This window comes from Brassica napus, chromosome C8 (assembly GCF_020379485.1).
Source record: "Brassica napus cultivar Da-Ae chromosome C8, Da-Ae, whole genome shotgun sequence".
In the NCBI taxonomy this organism is placed as follows: Eukaryota; Viridiplantae; Streptophyta; class Magnoliopsida; order Brassicales; family Brassicaceae; genus Brassica; species Brassica napus.
In genome coordinates, this window is record NC_063451.1 from 21,425,480 (window position 1) to 21,444,341 (window position 18,862).

General features: G+C 38.9%; 4 protein-coding genes across 4 annotated transcripts; 1 reads left to right on the top strand and 3 right to left on the bottom strand.

The window, feature by feature from the left end:
* The first annotated feature begins 2,497 nt into the window (after positions 1–2,497).
* Positions 2,498–5,133, top strand: LOC111208912. Its single transcript, XM_048765919.1, has 2 exons — positions 2,498–4,879; positions 4,966–5,133. The coding sequence occupies exon 1, from the start codon at positions 2,572–2,574 to the stop codon at positions 4,864–4,866; it is 2,295 nt and encodes a 764-aa protein (XP_048621876.1). The 5' UTR covers positions 2,498–2,571; the 3' UTR covers positions 4,867–4,879; positions 4,966–5,133.
* Positions 5,134–6,400: 1,267 nt separating this feature from the next.
* LOC106453755 lies at positions 6,401–7,683 on the bottom strand. The gene is made up of 3 exons (XM_022719426.2): positions 7,463–7,683; positions 7,290–7,371; positions 6,401–7,214 (listed from the first exon to the last, which is right to left on the bottom strand). The coding sequence occupies exons 1-3, from the start codon at positions 7,585–7,587 to the stop codon at positions 6,531–6,533; spliced, it is 891 nt and encodes a 296-aa protein (XP_022575147.1). The 5' UTR covers positions 7,588–7,683; the 3' UTR covers positions 6,401–6,530.
* A 73-nt stretch (positions 7,684–7,756) lies between these two features.
* On the bottom strand, positions 7,757–10,630 carry LOC106433625. Its single transcript, XM_013874456.3, has 4 exons — positions 10,143–10,630; positions 9,946–10,037; positions 8,726–9,579; positions 7,757–8,648 (listed from the first exon to the last, which is right to left on the bottom strand). Exons 3-4 carry the CDS (start codon positions 9,575–9,577, stop codon positions 7,971–7,973), a joined length of 1,530 nt encoding a protein of 509 aa, XP_013729910.1. The 5' UTR covers positions 9,578–9,579; positions 9,946–10,037; positions 10,143–10,630; the 3' UTR covers positions 7,757–7,970.
* A 298-nt stretch (positions 10,631–10,928) lies between these two features.
* Positions 10,929–14,724, bottom strand: LOC106444041 (homeobox-leucine zipper protein HDG4-like). The gene is made up of 10 exons (XM_013885578.3): positions 14,254–14,724; positions 14,008–14,162; positions 13,809–13,926; positions 13,522–13,683; positions 13,084–13,452; positions 12,643–12,741; positions 12,173–12,563; positions 11,854–12,098; positions 11,682–11,777; positions 10,929–11,607 (listed from the first exon to the last, which is right to left on the bottom strand). The coding sequence occupies exons 1-10, from the start codon at positions 14,422–14,424 to the stop codon at positions 11,209–11,211; spliced, it is 2,205 nt and encodes a 734-aa protein (XP_013741032.1). The 5' UTR covers positions 14,425–14,724; the 3' UTR covers positions 10,929–11,208.
* Positions 14,725–18,862: the final 4,138 nt, after the last annotated feature.

Sequence of the window (18,862 nt, forward strand, 5' to 3'; positions counted from 1 at the left end):
TTGCAACAATTATAGTTTTCTCATATTGTAAACTGTTGTCGTTTAACATGAGTTTAGGTTCTTTTCATCACTGTCTCAAACAAGTCTGAGTTACAGAGTTGCGACATGTGTCTGTTCGTAATCTATTTTTTCACCGGTGAACTCTTCATGTCCACATCTTAAATCGCTTGATCATAAATGTTCCTGATTTGTAGCCCCTATATAAACCCTATATATATGATTCTCATCTTTGATGAACTCAATCTGCATCTCCACAAAACTCATTGATTCCTCTTAGATTTAACCAACATCTAGAAAATGTTTATCTCTGTCTCTCCAATTCGTCAAGCCGGCGTCTCGTCATCCGTCACTCAACCTTCGAATATCTCCGTCTTGGTCATAGTAGTCAGAGCATAGCCTCTGGCTTCCTCGCTTCTGGGATTCCCTGAACTTCAAGAAAGACAGAGAGTTTGTGAGAATCACGGTTCTCTTCCTTGATGAAAAGGTAAGTTAATCTTCGATCTATAACACTTATTTAACATAATTATTTTAATTTATTTCATGATTCTTTGTTGAATAATATTATTTGCAAATTCCGTGATTCATGGGTTTACTCCCGTCGGACGTGCGAATCATTACATGCCATCTTTGAAAGCTGGTTCCATTGTGAAAGTCGATCGTTTTGAGGTTTCTAGGTGCTCAAGCATGTACAAGATAACTGATCATTCATTACTCATTCGTTTCATCTCACTAACCATTATTGATGAAGTCATCACGGGTGTTCCTGAGATCAACTCTTCAGTCAAGATTAGACTGTTCGACAATCTCCAAGTGATTGCGAACACAAACCTAGAACTCCCACGTATATTATCATATTGCATCTGGGTTTATATTATGTTTTGATATTATAACTGATATTTAAACTCACAGATGTGGTTGGGCAAATCCCTTCTGTCCAGGGCTATGGCCTCACCAAAGAAACAACTCGAGTCGTTATCCGTCTCCTCATTGATCCGTAAGAAACAATCAACACATAATTTCCTTTATATTACTATCTATAATTTGCTAACATCAATAATCAAAAATATTTCATACCCAAGATTTGTGGTCGTCTATTTATCTCTCTTACTTATCAATTTAATTTTACACAAATCTTTATTTTACTGTTTAAAAGAAACCACAATAACTTAAACAATCAAAACACCAAAAAACTAGAATCCCAAAAAAGACGAATCATTAATGATCACCTCTCTTTTTGTCTAATCTTACAAATAAACTTCAAAACAAATATACCAAACCAATCAACTCAACTAAAACTCAACAACACATACATTGAGCCAGCTAAACAAATATAAACTACACGGCCAAATATTTAACAATTTACAAACTTATGCTTACGAAGAAGACGAAGACTACAACCAAGATCAGTGAAATTACCTAAATAAAAAAGCAGAGTAAGTTATAAACTTTAATAAATACAACTAACAATGATTTTGGTTTACATATTACCCATCAAATAAAAGAGAAACAAACACAGCCACACCAGGAGATACAAGAGACAATCCCAACAGACACAAAGGCGGTAACAAGATCTCCACCTGCTCACTCCTCTTGTCTTATAAAAATAGTTTATACGCTCAATGTCAACATGCCAACGCTATTTTCTTCTTATGAGAAATACATATATTCGTTTAAAATCCATTAAGACTCAAATACTAATTGTCACTCATTTTATAGTTATTTCTACAAGTCTTCATATATTTATTTTAAAGGTCTGGTAAAAACAACAAGTTTAAAAGTAAAAAAAAAACATATAACCAACATAATAAGAATAAAAAAAATTAGGGAAAATTGCCAAAACAGAATAAAAAAACAGAATGGTTGTCCCTATGGTATAAATTCAACTTTGTCCATTTTATCTCTCTTTTACCCTTTTATTTCTGAAACTTAATAAAATAAATAGTTTTATGAATCAAAAAAATTATTAAAAATATAAACTATTAATGGAACACCAATATACAGAAGGACATATTTTTTATTTTTTCAAAAACTTAATAAATAAAATTTCCAATTTACGTTCTACTAAAAGTAGAAATCGTCTTCTACGGAAATTGGGTTAGTAGAATGCAAAATCCAGAATAAACACGTACATCTACTTGTTTTGGAACGTAAAATCTACTTTTGATTCAATATCTAAATATGGGGAATGCGAATTCTACTAATTGTAAAGATATCTACGTTTCTGAAAAATGCAGTTTCTACTTTTAACAAGTATTCTAACATTTATCGAACGTGAAATCTGAAAACTACACAAACGTCTAAAGAAGGTAGAAATTACATTCCTTATTATTTTCATGGTTCTACGCATTGTAGAAGGTGTCTTCTACTAATAAAATCACCTGTTTTTGGCGAAAATAAAGGAAAGTCAGTTAACAAAATATTCTAAAAATATTCTAACTTCCTAAAATGGTTCTGCTCGATTTTCTTTGTCAATTTTTTTTTAAAAAAAATGATTTTGCCTTTCTTCTTCATGAATCTATGATTTTTTCATAGTTTCTCTTTTGATTTTCAGAAACTTTTGTTCTAGATTAGATGCATATCTATACAACATGTGGTCTTTGGGAATTAGGTGCAACTACGGGATGGATTTTTGAGGCTGATGGCAAAGGGGGTAGGCTATTGTTAGTGGAATCAAATTGTACTTTAGATGAATTAAAAAGGATGATTTTGGAGGATTTTGGTATGGAAGAAGAAATCATAGCCGATTTGGAGTTAAGTTATCTACCTGCTGAGTTGATCAATACTTCAGGATGTCCACCTGTGATCATTGCAAACGATCGTCAGCTTCATAATTTTGTTCGATTTGTTCAAAAGAGTGCTTCTACTCGATTGTGTGTAACATGTAAAGCCAAGGCTGAGAATCCGAATAAAGAAGCCTTTGATCTTAACAAACCGCCAGCTGATCCATGTACTCATGAAGAGAAAGGAAACTCGTTTGACAATGGGGACGAATCAGCTCCTGTGTATGCTGAGAGGCAGGGGAATAAGAAGAATGAAAAGCGGAAAGGAGTCGCAGTTGATGAGGATGGGGACTATGATGCTGATACCATGATCTCTGAAAAAGAGAACATACATAAAATGTCAAAGTTTTCTCTGCTCCATGTTGTTAAGGTCGGACAATTTTTTGAGAACAAAACTTTGTTGAAGGCGACTTTCGAGATGTGTGCAATGAAGCATAACTTTGACTACCAGGTTATCAAAACGGATAGACAACTTTGGTATGTTAGATGTGCAGATAATGCATGCAATTGGGGTGTTCGAGCAGAGTGTCTGAAGGATTCATCATATTTCATGATCAAGAAGTATGTCGGTAAACATACATGCGCACCTTCAAGCAAAACCAAAGCGGGTAAGACTGCTTCAGCAAAAACAATAGGCAGTCTGATTATGCATAAGTATGTAGGCGTCAAGGAAGGGCCGAAATGTAATGATATCATACAGATTATGCGTAGTGATCATGGATGCGAGATATCAAAATCTTTAGCATGGGATGCGCGTGAATATGCGATCAGTGCAGTTAGAGGTATTCCAGAGAGAAGTTATGGGAAAATACCAAAATACTTGCACATGCTGAGAGAGGCTAATCCAGGTACACACACATCCTATGAGATTGACGGAAATGAGAACTTTCGTTACCTATTTATTGCATTTGGGCAATCGATAAGAGGATTTAACAGAGTCATGAGGCGGGTTATTGTGATCGATGGGACCTTTTTGAAGAATAAATACAAAGGAGTTTTACTGGTTGCTACGGCTTTAGACGGAAATTCAAATTTGTATCCTATTGCGTTTGGAATAGTCGACTCAGAGAATGAGCGTTCTTGGGAATGGTTTATGAGACAACTTAAGGTTGTCATTGCAGATGATCATGATTTGGCTTTTATTTCAGACAGACATGGGTCTATCGCTAAGGCAATTGAAAACGTGTATCCATCAGCCAGACACGGGATTTGTATTCATCATTTGTTGAATAATGTGGTCACATATTTCCATGGGAAAGGACTTGCTGGGTTGGTTTCAAAGGCGTCCAAGGCTTATCGAGTTTCTGAGTTTGAGAAGACATTTGCTACTGTGTGTAATATCAGTCCGGCAATTGGAGATTATCTTAGGGAAGCTGATGTGCAAAAATGGGCTAGATGTCAATTCCCTGGATACAGATACGACATAAGGACAACCAATCCTGCTGAATCTATCAACTCTGCTTTGCGTTCACCGAGAGAGTATCCAGTCATCCCTTTGTTAGACAGTATCAGGGAAATGTTAACACAATGGTTTTATGAGCGTAAGAAACTGATTTCAAAGCATAAACATCCTCTGACTAAAGATGTAGAGAAAAAAATAGAGAGGAGAATCGGGAAAGGCGCCACATTTGTAGTTTACCCTGTCAGTGCTGGTCGATTGCTTGTTAGAGGTGATAAATTCGACTGCTTAGTTGATTTGGATAGAAGGACTTGTTCATGTGGAAAGTACACCCTTATGAAGATCCCTTGTAGGCACGCAATTAAAGCTGGTTTTCATGTTGGAAGAGAGCCACACACATTGACTGATTTGATGTATACTACAGGAGCTTGGAGAGAAGCTTATGAAGAAAGCATAAATCCTATTGATGTTCCTGAGGATGCTTGGTCTATACCAGAAGATGTTAAGAAAGTCATTGTTTTACCACCACAGACAAGAAGATCAGTTGGAAGAAAAAGAAAACGCAGATATGAAACTGCGGAAGACAAAATTCGGTCATCGCAAATATCACGAAGAAAGCAGCCTCGGAAGTGTAGTAGATGTGGTATTAGTGGGCACAACAGAGCAACTTGTCAAGTACCAATATAGTCAGTCACAAATGGTAAGGGGTGAGGTTATATAGGCGGTAAATTTATGTGTTTTTATAGCTTGGTTTATGTGTTTGATGTATGGTTCTTTGTGTCACAGGTTGCTCTGTTCAAGTTTGCAAGTGGCGGTAGATGGCGAGCTAGGCGAGCTTATTTCAAAGTGCATTCTCATCATTTGGATAAATTTCACAGGTTGCTTTGTACGGTTTTTTTCTTCTAAACACTATAGGTTCTCTTTTCAATTGGATAAATTTCGTTTGGATTTTTTCTCATTTTCATTGTTAAGCATTGGCATCATTCTTCTAAGTTTCATTGTTATACATTGCCATCATCATTCTTTCTCAGTTTCATTGTACTCGATTTGAGAAAACCCCTCGAAAATGAACCAAAACAAAGCCATAGTAAGAACCATAAAATGTGACATAGTCATTGTAAGAACAAAAGAGATTGAAGCAAAATACTAAGAACCAGTAGACTGGTTTCATTCATTCTTGACTTTACCAAAACACAGTAGAATGATTCCTAAACAACCTAATTCAAGGGAATTTTTTTGCTTCCTTACTTCTTCTTCAACTGTCTCTTTCATACTCGTTTTCAGATCTTCAATTGCTTCTGTTATTCTCCCTTGCTCTGCATCTAGCTTTTGAAACTCATCAACCAAAGCTTCATCAACCCACTTAAATAAATGGGTTTCATTTTTTCGCTACATAGAAGAAAAATAAAGTCAGGACAGCGTGTTCGTCTCTCTTAATCAAAAATCGATTCAGACAAAAGATATCAAAGCCATGACCAACGCCTTTAACAAAACAGAGTTTCGATATGAACAGATAACTATTATGTATTTGAATCCTTAAACAAATCGAAACCATGAACCTGTGACCCAATTTCGCATCTATAGAACCGTCGGTAAGGATTCTCATCTGTTCTCGAATAGAAAATCACAACCCCCTTCCCACACCAGCACCTAGATGGCACCCCGTACGAATATCGCCTTGGAGTATTCATGTTTTAGGAAAATTGATTCAGAGAGAAAAATGTTCTCGACAGAGAAGAGAATTCTGAAAAAATGGGGAAAACTCGGGTTTTTGGTTTAAATATGTCGGGTATTAGGTTATTTGTGGATCTAATTCGGGTCGGGTTTTATTGCTGATTTGGATCAAAAGTCGAGTTTACAAGAAACCAAGTTTAGTGTATTGGATTTGATTCGTTTATATACTCTTATCGGTTGATTTCTTCTACAACGGCTATTAGAATGCATGATTAATGTTGTTTTGGTTTCTCGTTAGGGTATGTTTAGGGTTTCGTTATGTAGGGCATGTTTAGGATCTCGTTATGTAGGGCATGTTTAGGGTCTCGTTATGTGTTTTTAGACTCTCGATTGAATGACTGGTTTCTGTTTAGGGTATGTTTAGGGTATCGTTATGTTTTCGAATGTTGTCTCATTTAGGGTATTGTTTAGGGTCTCGTTACGGTTGATTGTTGTCGCCGACATGACTTTTTTGGGTCTCATTAAACACATTGTCAAAAACTTAGAATAATAAACCCAAAAGCAATTCATTAGAGGGATTAAGCATTCATGTTCCTAATAAAACACACATTAGATTAAGCATTTTTATCCTAAAAGTTAGAATAAAAGCCGAACTAGTTACATTTAAAAATCGATTCTCACAGAATCTCTTCTACGGTTGAAGTGAGACACTCTGGAGGTTCATAATTTGACATCCTCTCAACCAATTCCGGGTCGTTTGCCGCTTCCCATAGATCCCACAAAATTCTGTGGCGAGCTTCTTTGATGTTACCATCATTCACCATCGACAACTTCAATCCAAGCGAGTGGCACTCGATGAACTTTATTGTATAGACACCACAATCACATGCACTTTTATTCAGCTTACCCATGGGGACATAGTGAACCGTATATGCAGCGAACGTAAAGTCCTTCTGGTAACTCGGTGGCTGAACTGCCTTGACAATACGAGGAACAAGATTTGCGAACCCATCCAATTCCTTGTACCTTTTTCTGCCCGAGCAATCAAACACATCAATGCTCCTCGTCACGAAACTGATACACAATGCGATCCAATGATTCCCGCTAACATGAACAGGGACATACAGTCGATCCACATCTACATTCCATATCTCTTGTGTCTGTCCATGTGGTGGAAGGACCCCTTTGCCGTACTGCACTAGCAAATCATGAAGCTTGTATTTTCTTATACCCGCCTTGAAACTCTCATACTCCTTTTTAATCATGTTGCTGAAGACAACAGACATGAAGGCGACACGGTGAAGTTTCCATCGTTTCAGAGATGTTCTCTCCCTGTATACGTACATCATGGCGTCAATCTCCTGCATATTACGATGATGTTAACACACACCATGTATGGAAAACACACATGAAAGCTAAAAGTATAAAGGTTTTACCGAGTTGTGAAGCCACTCGGTTCTATCCATAAGACGAGTACCAATCTCAGCATCTAACAATGAAGGTCCAATCCGTAGAGGTCTGTAACCAAAACAATGATAAAAGTTCAAAACAATGATATGGTTTGATTAAATTTTAAAAACACATGATATAAAAATGAGAATTTACTTACTTGGATTTAATTAACCAAGTGCTAACTTTTTCCCAATCCTCTTTACGAAGATACACCAATGCCGCATCTGCTGAGGCTTCTCCGGCTCGATCTATTTCCTCATCATTTAACTTCGGTGGGGACATGTTGAAGGGTTTTGAGTTTTCGACTTTCACTTGAGAAAGATCAAACCCATCAACATATGTATCTTGGGACAATTCCCTTAATTCTTGTGTGCTCAATCCAAAATCAAACTCGTTAGTTTCTATACCATTCTTTAACCAATCCTATTCATTAAAACCAAAAAAAAATATATGTAAGAAGTCTTTCAATCAAAACACAAAGAAAGCATTACATTCATGGAGTTATCATTACACAAACATTCAAGCATATTACACATTTATAAACCTATTACAATATCCGAAAGTTTTACATAATATTACACTGTGAAAATGTTTAGTTCCAAAAACAACCTAACTCCAAAAGACTAGTTCCAGCACCCTTACGCGGCATCCTAGATACAAGAACATCAAGTTCTACACTTTCTTTTAGGAAGTACCTTTTCCTTTGCTGGAGCTTGAGCTTGAGCTTGATTGACCTTTTTCTTTGCAGGAGCTTGAGCGGTTTTGGTCTTAGGCGCAGCTTCATCGGTTTTGCTCTTAGGAACGCTTCCTTCTGCCCTCAAACTGATTGCTTCCCTGAGCTGTGAAACCTCGATCTCCATGTTGCCGATCCTCTCTTTGAACATGCTCTCCATACTCGCCATTTGCGCTCTGAGTATATCGCCCAAGGAACTGATAGATGAGTGGACCAAACCCTCAATGAAACTCTTAGTTTCTTGATCAATACTCTGTTTTTTTTCTGCTGTTCGCTTACACAACAACTTCTTCTTTCTTGACTCGGCTCCTTCATCCTGAATCTTTCTCTTGCCTCTTCCAGCAACATGGACCGAAGATGTCTCCACATCTGCTGCAATATCAGTAGCATCCACACTCTTATCAGCTTCTGACTCTGTATCGGCTTCCTCCATCTCAGTCTCTTCATCCTCTATAACTGGCCATTCTGTGTTGCTCCAATCAAAGTTCTTTTTAATCCTATCGAGAAGAAGCTCCACACGCTCATCTTCCATCTCATCCTTCCTTGTATAATCAGCATCCCTCAACACATCACCATTGCCACTTACTGAAATTACCGAGAACAAATCTCCCTACAAAACAATTATTACATTATAAGCTTTAAAAAATATGCAACAGCCATATAAAAGAATACAATAAATATTCATACCTTCTCAGTAAACGATTCCTCAAGTTGAATGATGTCTTCATAAGAAACTTTTGCAACTCCTTTCCAATTTCCACACCTTGGACCGCAGAAACTGTCCGAGACTTTGCTGCCACATATTTCTCCAAAATCCGGAATTGCTTCCATAATCCAAATCTGGAACGCATAGGAGAACCCCTCGAAAATGTAGCTGTTCTTCTTACCCAACTTCTTCCTAACCTTCTCAATGGAACTCAGTAAGAAGTCGTAGGAGTGAAGACCCCAATGGAAGTTCCGAAGCTTCTCGAGATCCATCACCAGCTTGATGTACATATGAGGGATGTTCACCTTCTCATCTCTCCCCATCACCACACCCATTATCACACACAAGTAGATCAACCTCATCCTATCACGCCGAGACCAGCTGTGAACTTCTTGTAGATGCACCTTTTTGATCGACTGCAAGGTGATCTTACCACCTGTCCTTAGTAGTTCACTCCAAAATCCGCCATCACTTTTCCATTTAATTACGTCACAGCTACTTTCCCGCGAGATCTTGAGGCCTGTCACAGTGTGGTACTCCTGAAGCGAAAACCGGAGAGGCTTCCTTGCAAATATAAACCACTTCTCATGCATCTTCGAGGTAATCAGCTGCTTACACAAGAAGCTATCCACCAATTTCCCCGAAAACTTGAGGTTATTTTCCGCAATCGCCATGATATGTTTGAAAACAGGATCTATCTTGACATCATCGTACTCCGCAGGCATAGCTTTCTTCAGATCTCTGATAAGTTCCATGCGGCAGCAGTTATTGATCTTCTTCACCTGAGGTTCTAAACCCTCTGCATACACTCGCTTAGGTAGCTCTAACTCCATATCTAGAAAAGACAAAAAAAATTGATTCTAGTTAAAGACTGAAATTGATTGAAGCAGAGACAAACACAAGAAATCTGTTAATCAAAGTAAGCCAATTCACAATCAATAAACCAGCCCATGATAAACGAAATCAATTCACAAACGAAATCAGTTAATCAAAGTAAGCCAATTCACAATCGAAATCTGTTCATATAATCAGTTAACAACACTTAAAATCCTAAGAAACGAATATAAAAAGAGTAACCCAAATGAAGAACTCAAACACAGAGAAATGCAATAAAGAACCGGATAAAGAAAGAGAGAAATGCTAGCTTCAAACCCGAATGAAGAACTCAAACCACTTGACATATGAAGTATTGAGAACATACCTTATGCGCTAGCAATGTCGGAGAAAGAGAGAGGCGGGGAGGTTGAAGACAAACTCGATTTCACCAATGACCAAGAGAAGTTCCGAAATCGCCTTTGTTTGTCGAGATATCCAGAGATCCAGAGAAAAGTATTAGAACAAGAAGGAGAAAGAAACAAACTTTATGATTGAAATTGGATGGAGAACGTTGGTGTTTACCTTCAATATGTAGGAGAAGACAAAGGGTTCCACCGGTAGGGGAAAAGAAACGGGTTCCACCGGTGGCGTCTGCAGTCGCCGTTGATTTCACCGGAGAAGACAGAATCGCCTTCGTCGTCGCCGTATAGAGAGGCGGAGAGATTGTTTTCTTTATTAGGGTTACGGGAAAAAAAAAACAGAATGGTTTTAATCCATTTTCCAATTTTCCCTTTGTTTTTCTTTTTTATTCGGCAACCATTTTTACAAATTGATTTCCATATTTTTTAAATACAATTTGGGATTAGTTTAAGGTTAGTTTAGGTATTATGAAGAAAGTTATACTATAGGGACAACTTTAGATTGAATTTATACCATAGGGACAACCATTCTGTTTTTTTATTCTGTTTTGGCAATTTTCCCAAAAAATTATTACTTAATACACACAACTTACACAACTAAACTCGAGAAAAAATATCCAGAAACAAAAGGTACTCTCAACAACCTTAATATAATTTATGTAATCTCAACAGTACAAGTAACAAATTGAAAAGACAAACAAACAATAAGTCTCAGTGACACATCAATCAACACCACAAACAATATCAATCACATTACTAACACAGTTTAGTCCTTCATGAGTGGAGAACAATGCATACACAGTACATCATCACAACTCTAACCCTATAACAATAAAAAACTTTAAAAAAAATGATCAACCCAAAACGTAAAATTCACAGTTACAATAACCCTAACAAATATTGAGATGAAACAAAAAATATGTCTACAAAAGACTGCATTTTCAAAAGATTCAACATGAAACACCATAAAGAGATTTAATAAAACTAGCATTAAAGTTACAAAATAATAAAACCATTACATCCAACTGTTTGGTTTATCCAAATCGGAAGTCAATTCCGAACCAGTCACGCATGTACCAAACCGGATAAAACCCGGTTCACAAAAATACAATCATGCCTTGGTGCGTTCTTGACTTTCCCAAAAATTTTAGTGTTTAACCCCTTCTCATGGGATGGGATCTACAAAACAAACCTAATCCGTTTAAGCTAATACCCTAAAAATCTTTCTCTTAGTTGCTTATTTCTTGTTTAAAGCTCGACGGAATCTCCGGCAGCAGAGGACTTCCGAGAGCGGAGGAGATACGGTAGACAGTTGAGCAAATACGGTTGTTGATAGCTGTAGTGGAAAGGTTGAGTGCTGCTGTGGTGGCGTTGCTCACCAAGACCTGTATCGCAACGGTGAGCAAACACGAATCCAAATTGACGGAAATGCCCTCAACGACATGGGGTTGATTCACAGGAACAACAGAGAACCCTAAGGGCAAAAGAGAAATTCTAGAAGGATCCTCGCCGTTCATAGCGAGCTGAACAGCGTTGGCGTGGACGGTGGAGTAAACCACGAGACTGCCGGAGTTATCAGTGCATGTTTCTTGAAGCATCCACTCTACATTATTTGAACTACTAGCCCCCTGTAATGATTAATATTATTAGAGAGATATATATACAAATGTTTTCGAATAATTATTAGAAAAAAAACACTAACATGGAAGTGAAGAAGAGAAATGCAGTTTCCAGGATGTGATCCATTTGCGATATGAGCTACTTCTTGAAACGGGTTCTCACTGAACAACATCTCCATCTTCGTTAAGGAACATGGTTTCAGAATCTTGGGACACAAGACACAATCGAAGAACGTTTTGGGTTTGAATCTTTACCTGAGAGCGACCATGATCGTGGCGTAGAAGATCGAAGACTTGATGATGAGAATAAGGAAGCAACGTGGTGGAGACGCCACATAGAACAACACCACCACAAACTTTCCTGGTCGTGATTATCACCGTCTCTTTTGGTGATTCAGACAGTGCTTGTCCGTACGAATTGCTTATGGTCAGACAGTAAGTTCTGACCATACTCTGTGACAGCTTCATCAACTTCCTCTTTGCTTCTACAGACGGTATCACTGAAGGAGAAATTATAAACTTAAATCGTATTGATTGTGTAAGTTTTAGGTTTACTTGTGGAACAAGTTAATACCTCCAAGGTCAGTGATGTTTGTAGCCATGAGACTAGCCATCCTCTCACACTGTCTCCGCAACACAGCTAGCCATCTTTCAGCACCAAAGGCTGCGCCGCTCTCTACATACTCTCTAACCATCTTGTGGTGCACGTGCTTCTCCTCCACTTCCACGTGCTCAACCCACGTGATCTGAGAGTATCCGTTAGACATGTCCTGAATGATGAAACCAGAAGGTTTTCTCCGGTACTGATCAGTAGTAGTAATACCCGAAGCTGGTTTGATCAAACCGTCAACCGGGAAATCTACAATCATCCATTTTCCAGCTTCTGCGTTTTGCTTCACATACCGTAGAAAGTAAATTTCTCTTGTTGGTACTAATGGAGATAGCACTTGTAACTCTGCATACATCTTTTTGGAAACAAAACAAAAAGTTCTATTATTACAAGAACACGAATTGATTTGATGACTCTTCTATATGTTTACTCACCAGAAGAAGAGACCCACTTGCTCCAGAAACTCCTGAATAAATGATCTGAATTGTTTTGGCTCTTGACACTATCGAGCAAAACATCTCCGACCATTTATCCTTTCAAGCAAATTTTAAATAACACCGTTAAGAAAAATACCATATAGTATACTAAAACACATTTTTATTCACAAATAGCAAAAATTCCTCAAATAGCATTAATAAAAAAATTAAAAAGACATTTTATATTTGGGTTTTAGTTTAGTGATTAGTGATTAAAGGTATAGACATTTAGTATTTAGGAGATGGGGTTAGAGTAATTTAATTATTTTACTCTTTAATTAATGTTCTTTCGCTATTTGTTAAGTTTTTTTTTTCTATTATCTAAGTCATTTGTCCTAATGTTAACTGTAAGTATTCAAAACTGTAATTCAAAAAACACGTTTGACTTGTTTTACTTACAGCATCAAGGAATGCGTTGACAAGAGTTATGCTGTTCATGATGACGACTGTGTTAGCTCTTGAAGCTTCTCTGCGAAAATGATTATCATCCACTGAAGGCCATTGGAACATCTTCTTGTACACGTCCTCATTAAGAGAGATTCTGTCGTTTTCTGATCCCTTCTTGCTCCACAACGGCTCATTTGTGGCACACATCTTCGCTAACTCTTGAACGCAAGAAACCGCAAGATCCATTGCAATCGCCTTATCTTCTTCCGTAATTAACAAGTTGTTGGTTATGTTATCGTTCATGTCTGGGAAAAGACGGGCTGTTTGTGGTGGAGGAAGACAAGGATTCATCAATGAGGCAATGCTGTGTAATCGGTCAAGCTGCACCATGTAATAGCCGTTTGATTTAGTTAGTAGATAAACATCAACAGCTGATATTTGATTCGTTACCTCTTGGCGGAGGCGGGAGTTTTCGAGGTGGAGTTTCTCTCTAGAGCCGCCACAAGATGAGCAGGAGAGGCGTTGTAGATCGAACTGAAGCTTCCGGTTCTCTGTCTTAAGAGTCTCGTTCTCTGCTTTTAGCATCACATTATCTGTTCTGTCTTGTTGCGTCTGTTAATCTCATTATGGTTTGAGCCAAAGAAAACCGAATTTAAACCGGTTTGTTTAGTATAACTAACCGGTTTGTTACAAAGTCTTATCCAAAGCAAATTAAAAAAAAAAAAAAAAAAGGGTACCTTTATTTGGTTACGTCGATTTTGAAACCAAAACTTGACTTGTAGAGGCGTGAGACCAAGTTCTTCACTTAATCTGGTTTTGTCATCGTCATTCGGATGAGGATTTACTTTGAAGAATCTACAATAAACACCAAATAATTAACACTAATCATCATTATTCAACAATTTTTTTTTTTTAAACGGCAAAGAGAAGACGTACGCTTCCATTTCTTGAATCTGATGAGTACTGTGTCTATGTAAGCGTTTCTTCTTAACCGGAGGAAGCTGTTGTTCGATTGCGCTATCCTCAACCGGGTTATTACCCGACCAAGCTGACCCGTTTTCAGTCATGCTCATCATCCCATACTCTTCCTTCTAAAAAAAACCCCCAAAATTAATGATAAGCTTTTTAAGACGCAAAAATGATAAAATTGGAGAAATTAGGGTTTAGGAAGAGAAAACAAACCGGGATAACGTAGGAGAAGTTAGGGTTTAGGAAGGTGCTACGTTTGAAATTCGGGTTTTGGACCGTTCCTGTCGGAGACGAAGACGCCGAACCGAAAATGTTGTCGGAGTAATTAGTAACCATGTGTCCTCCTTCTTTGCCTGATTTCGCCACTTGATGATCTTCGTACATTTTTTTTTGTTTCCTTGGAGGAATTAACAAAAGAAACTGAAGATTCAGTGAGTGTTTAAAGAGAAGAATAAGAGGTATATATTTATTTTATTCTTTTTGTTTGTTTTATTCCTCTTAACGGCGGTGATGGTGCTTACCGCCGTTACTTGTACCAGGAAGAGCAAACGGCGTCAGTTTCTGTTTAACGGCGAGAAGGCAGAGAGGCTTGTCCACCACTCTTACTTTCCCTCGAAGCAAGCAGAGAGTCAAATCAAATCTTTTGGCAGTAGACAGTAGCCACAAAAGTCAAAACTTTGGGTTCTCTCAGTCAAACTTTCTTCCATATGCGCTTTTCTACTGCGTGTAATACCAACCTCGTTATTCCGAATACGTTAATGTTTTTTTGAGAAAAATACGCTAATATATCTCTTGAAACAAAATCTCAACATCACAAAATCTTATGTTTCTTTAGTTTTATACTTTTTGCTGATCTGATATGTTGTTGTTTTGATACGTCATTTTTCCTTTGTCTAAACAGAAATTGCTGAGAGTTTGGAAAAAAAAAAATCTTCTTTATATAATACGCTTTAAGCGAACACCAGCTTAACAAATTATTTGACACTCAAACAAAATTTAAGTCTGAAAATTATTTTAAGATAAAATTGATATACAATATTTTAAACAAATAATAAATAAAATTAGTATATTAATTTTCTTATAATTGTTAAATATATATTTGTAATTTCGTAAATATGAAATCATATTTATGTAAACTAATACAAGTTTTCATATGAAAAGGTTCCCAGCGCCCAGCAGTGAAGGAGAAAACTTTGAAAAAAGATTATCATAGCTCGATTTTTCCGAGTTCAGTTCACGGTTCGATGTGACGTTTCGTTTGAGAACATGTAGAAAGAAAATGATTGTTGAATCCGAGGTTTGTTAGGTCGAATGAAATGAAACAAAACTCGATTTGTGGTTCTTTAAAAACGTTTTATTGAACGGTAAGAGATAACGAAAGTGGTTACAAGGAGTTTTAAGGAAAAGAGACAAGGTCGGAGCTTCGTTGAAAGCACCGACGAGAATACAAAGAGGCTCGATCGGTTGTAAAACCCTAAACTTGCCGTCAGTGTTTTAGTGTCTATTTCGGATCCCCTTTCTCTCTCCTTCATGTCCTCCTTTTATAGCTTTAGTTCATTATCCTTCGTTCGCCCTAAGGTGGTGTTCGCCCTAAAGGCCCAAGCCTGACTCCATGCTTGATGGGCTTTTGAGTCGAACAGAGGTTTGCTGAGCGGATGTCGACTTGATCAATCGATCTTTTGTGAGGCTAAAGCCGTCGAACGAATCCTCAAGCCGGCCGATCCATTAACCGAGCTGATCATCGTCGAGGTTTATATGTTAATGGGCTGAATCATGTTGTTCGATGGGCCTAGTGGAGGAATGTCAAATTCCTCTCCAACAGTAAGCCCCCCATAGCCCACTCATGAGGGATCATGGTTCGTCTCAGTAGGATAGCAAGAGTTGGTTCTGAGAACAACATGTTCGGTCCTGCGCCAATCGATCGTCTAATGCTATTTGGTATACTATTCGATCAATTGACATGCGCCGATTGATCGATTGACATGCGTCCAATTGCTCAAGTTTTCAATTAATGCTCGCCTGATCTCGGGGGATTGATATGTCGCGGGTTTTAGAGAAGCATTGTTTGGTGTGAGGTTGTTTATCAGGAGGATGTTCTGGTCTTGTTAGGCATCAGGTCGATCGATCGACATACACCCAGTTGCTCAAGTCCTCGATCGATGCTCGCCTGCTCGTTCGTTCTGATACGTCGCAGGGTTTAGAGATCGCCAATGTTATTTGTCGTTTGATTGTTAACTGAGTTATCTGCCCGGTTTCCGTTGTATGGCATTTGGACGAAAGGAGGGGGACATTGATTAGTTATGCGTTGATCGGTCGATTGATCGGCCGCCAGGTTGCTCCTTGCGTTGCTCGCATCTTTGTTGAAGACTCATTGATCGGACGGTCTGATTTGACGTGGGAAACTGACGCGACAACTCTAGTGGTGTGGAAAACGAGGCGTTAATAGGCCCAATAAGCCTAATGATGGGACTTTTCCCGAAGCCCGTATGCTTTTGCTATAAATAGGGTCTTCATCCCTTATTTCTTCACTTCTGCTCAGATCCAAAAAGGTATCCTCTCTCTCTCTTCCTTATATATGGTTTTTAGCCGACCTCCTCTTGTTTTCGAAGAGCGCCGTCGAATCTGGTCTCCGCCGCCGACGAAGGTTCTCGCCGCCGGATCTCCCGCCGTTGAGTCGTTCGATGTCGTCGCCCCGGCGGAGGTATTCTGAAACAGAAAAGGGAAGGGGCATTAGGTCCGATTCGAGTACTTCGATCGATCTGCCGTCTGGTCCAAAGTTGTTGGATGCTGCGATTAGGGCTCATCGAGGGGCTCCTGGTGATGTTGCTAGCTTGAGATCCAATCGGATCGAGGTCGCTGGCGATGCTGAGGAGCGATACGAAAGGATTAGCGACTGCGACTCGCTGGCGAACGATGGGGTCGTCGACATTGGTAAAGAGGACGCGGGTGGTCGCTCAGACGGTTCGGCGAAGAAGACCCGTAGGCTGATTACGTTCCTTTATCGGTGCGATCAACCTATCGAGCAGCTGCTGGATCTCCCGTCAAGATTCCTTCGATTGACTGTCGTACAGGGGCAGAGTTGGAACGGCATTTTGCCCACCCGATCGACTTTCAAGAGTGTTTCTTCGCTGTTGAAGGAGTGTAGAGCGCGCGGCGTTGAGTTTATCATTCCTCGGCCCGACCAGCGGCCTTGGGCTCCACCCATCGGTTTTCAATGCGTCTATGAGTCTTTCTTCCAACAAGATTCTAAGTTGTGGTTTCCGATTCCTCGCCTAATAGCTATGACTCAGTTGATGATCGGAGCGGTGAGAATTTCTGTTGCGTTGATGGTGATGGCAGCGGAGATAAACATATCGATGTTTGTTCGAATCTTCGAAGAGTTGACACAGATCCAACTGAGACCCGGCGGTGTGTACGAAACTCTGGCAGTGTTACTACTTTTATGTGCAGATGCGTTCGGGGTTAAGTATCCTGACCGGCCATCCTTCAAAGACGAAACTCTGGCAGTGTTACTACTTTTATGTTAAAGCTAACAGTGCTGCCTTTGAAGAGTCGCCGGACGACCGCTTCCACATCCTATGGAACTGTCGTATCGGTAGTTTAGCTGATGTCAAGCGACTGATTGATTTTTTTTTATGTCAGTTTAAACTCCTTGTCTTCCGACTTTTGTAGTTATTCATCTGAATACTATCGGACCATTGGATACTTTTTGGAAGGACGTTCCGAAGATCGTTGTACTCAGTCGGCAGCATTGGGAAAACTTCGACCGTCGAAGGATCAGTCGCCAGCAAGAGTGAATCGCTAAAGGTCACTTCTTTTCTCTCTTTTTATGATCAATCGATCGGCCATCAAATATTTCTCTGGGTTGACTTGTTTTTCTCTTTGCCTCAGACGATTGGCCATCGAACGTTCCTTGCGAGGAGACAAAGGGAAAAAGATTGAAGCTTCCACTCATGGGTAAAATTCCGAAGTCGTACCACTACAACGACATTCTCGATGCTCAATTGGCGAGAGCTTCAGTGCCATGACGGTAGCGGAAGAGGAGGATTCTGACGCTCGTGGATCTCCTGATGGGGGGATAGATGCTTCTGCGGGGGAGGCCTTGGTAGAGGGGGCGATTGATCAGGTGTCCGACGCTCGTCCGTCCAAAAAGAAGAAGAAGAAAAGTAAGTCTTCTAAGAGAGCGAAAGCTGGTCTTGAATGGGAAAGAGAACAGGAAGTTGAGATCAATCAGGTAGAGGATGATCGCTTAACCGACGAGGTGGAGGGGAATCGCGAGGCTGCTCAGACGAATAATTTTGAAGACTTAATTGAGGACGGTCAAGTCGAAATCTTTAGGATCGAAGAGAAAAAGGTTGGTTGAGCATGGTGTTCTTGAGTCCGCTGTTAAAATCATGTCAAACCGGTAGATGGGATTTCACGTAAAATATAAATCTCATCTACTGGTCTGACGTGAAATCCCAGTTTTATAATTTAGGTGATATCATATATAGGTCCTGACTTAACATATTTTTTATTTTGGAGATTGACTTAACATATTTCTTATTTTGATTAAAAAGTAAGTATTTGTATATTATACTGCTAGTTAGGTAGGTTTAGGTTTTGTATTTTAATACATACTAGACCCTGATCCGCGCACCACCGCGGGTATGAATTTTCGGTTTTTAGTTATTTATTTAACTAAATGATGTATTTGTAATATTTGATGTATTACATTCACCAAGTAAATAATTTTTTTGGCATCTTAAACCATCTATTTATGATGAATATTCGATATCATATACAAAATTGAACAAATAGACGTAATTAAAGAATTGTAGAC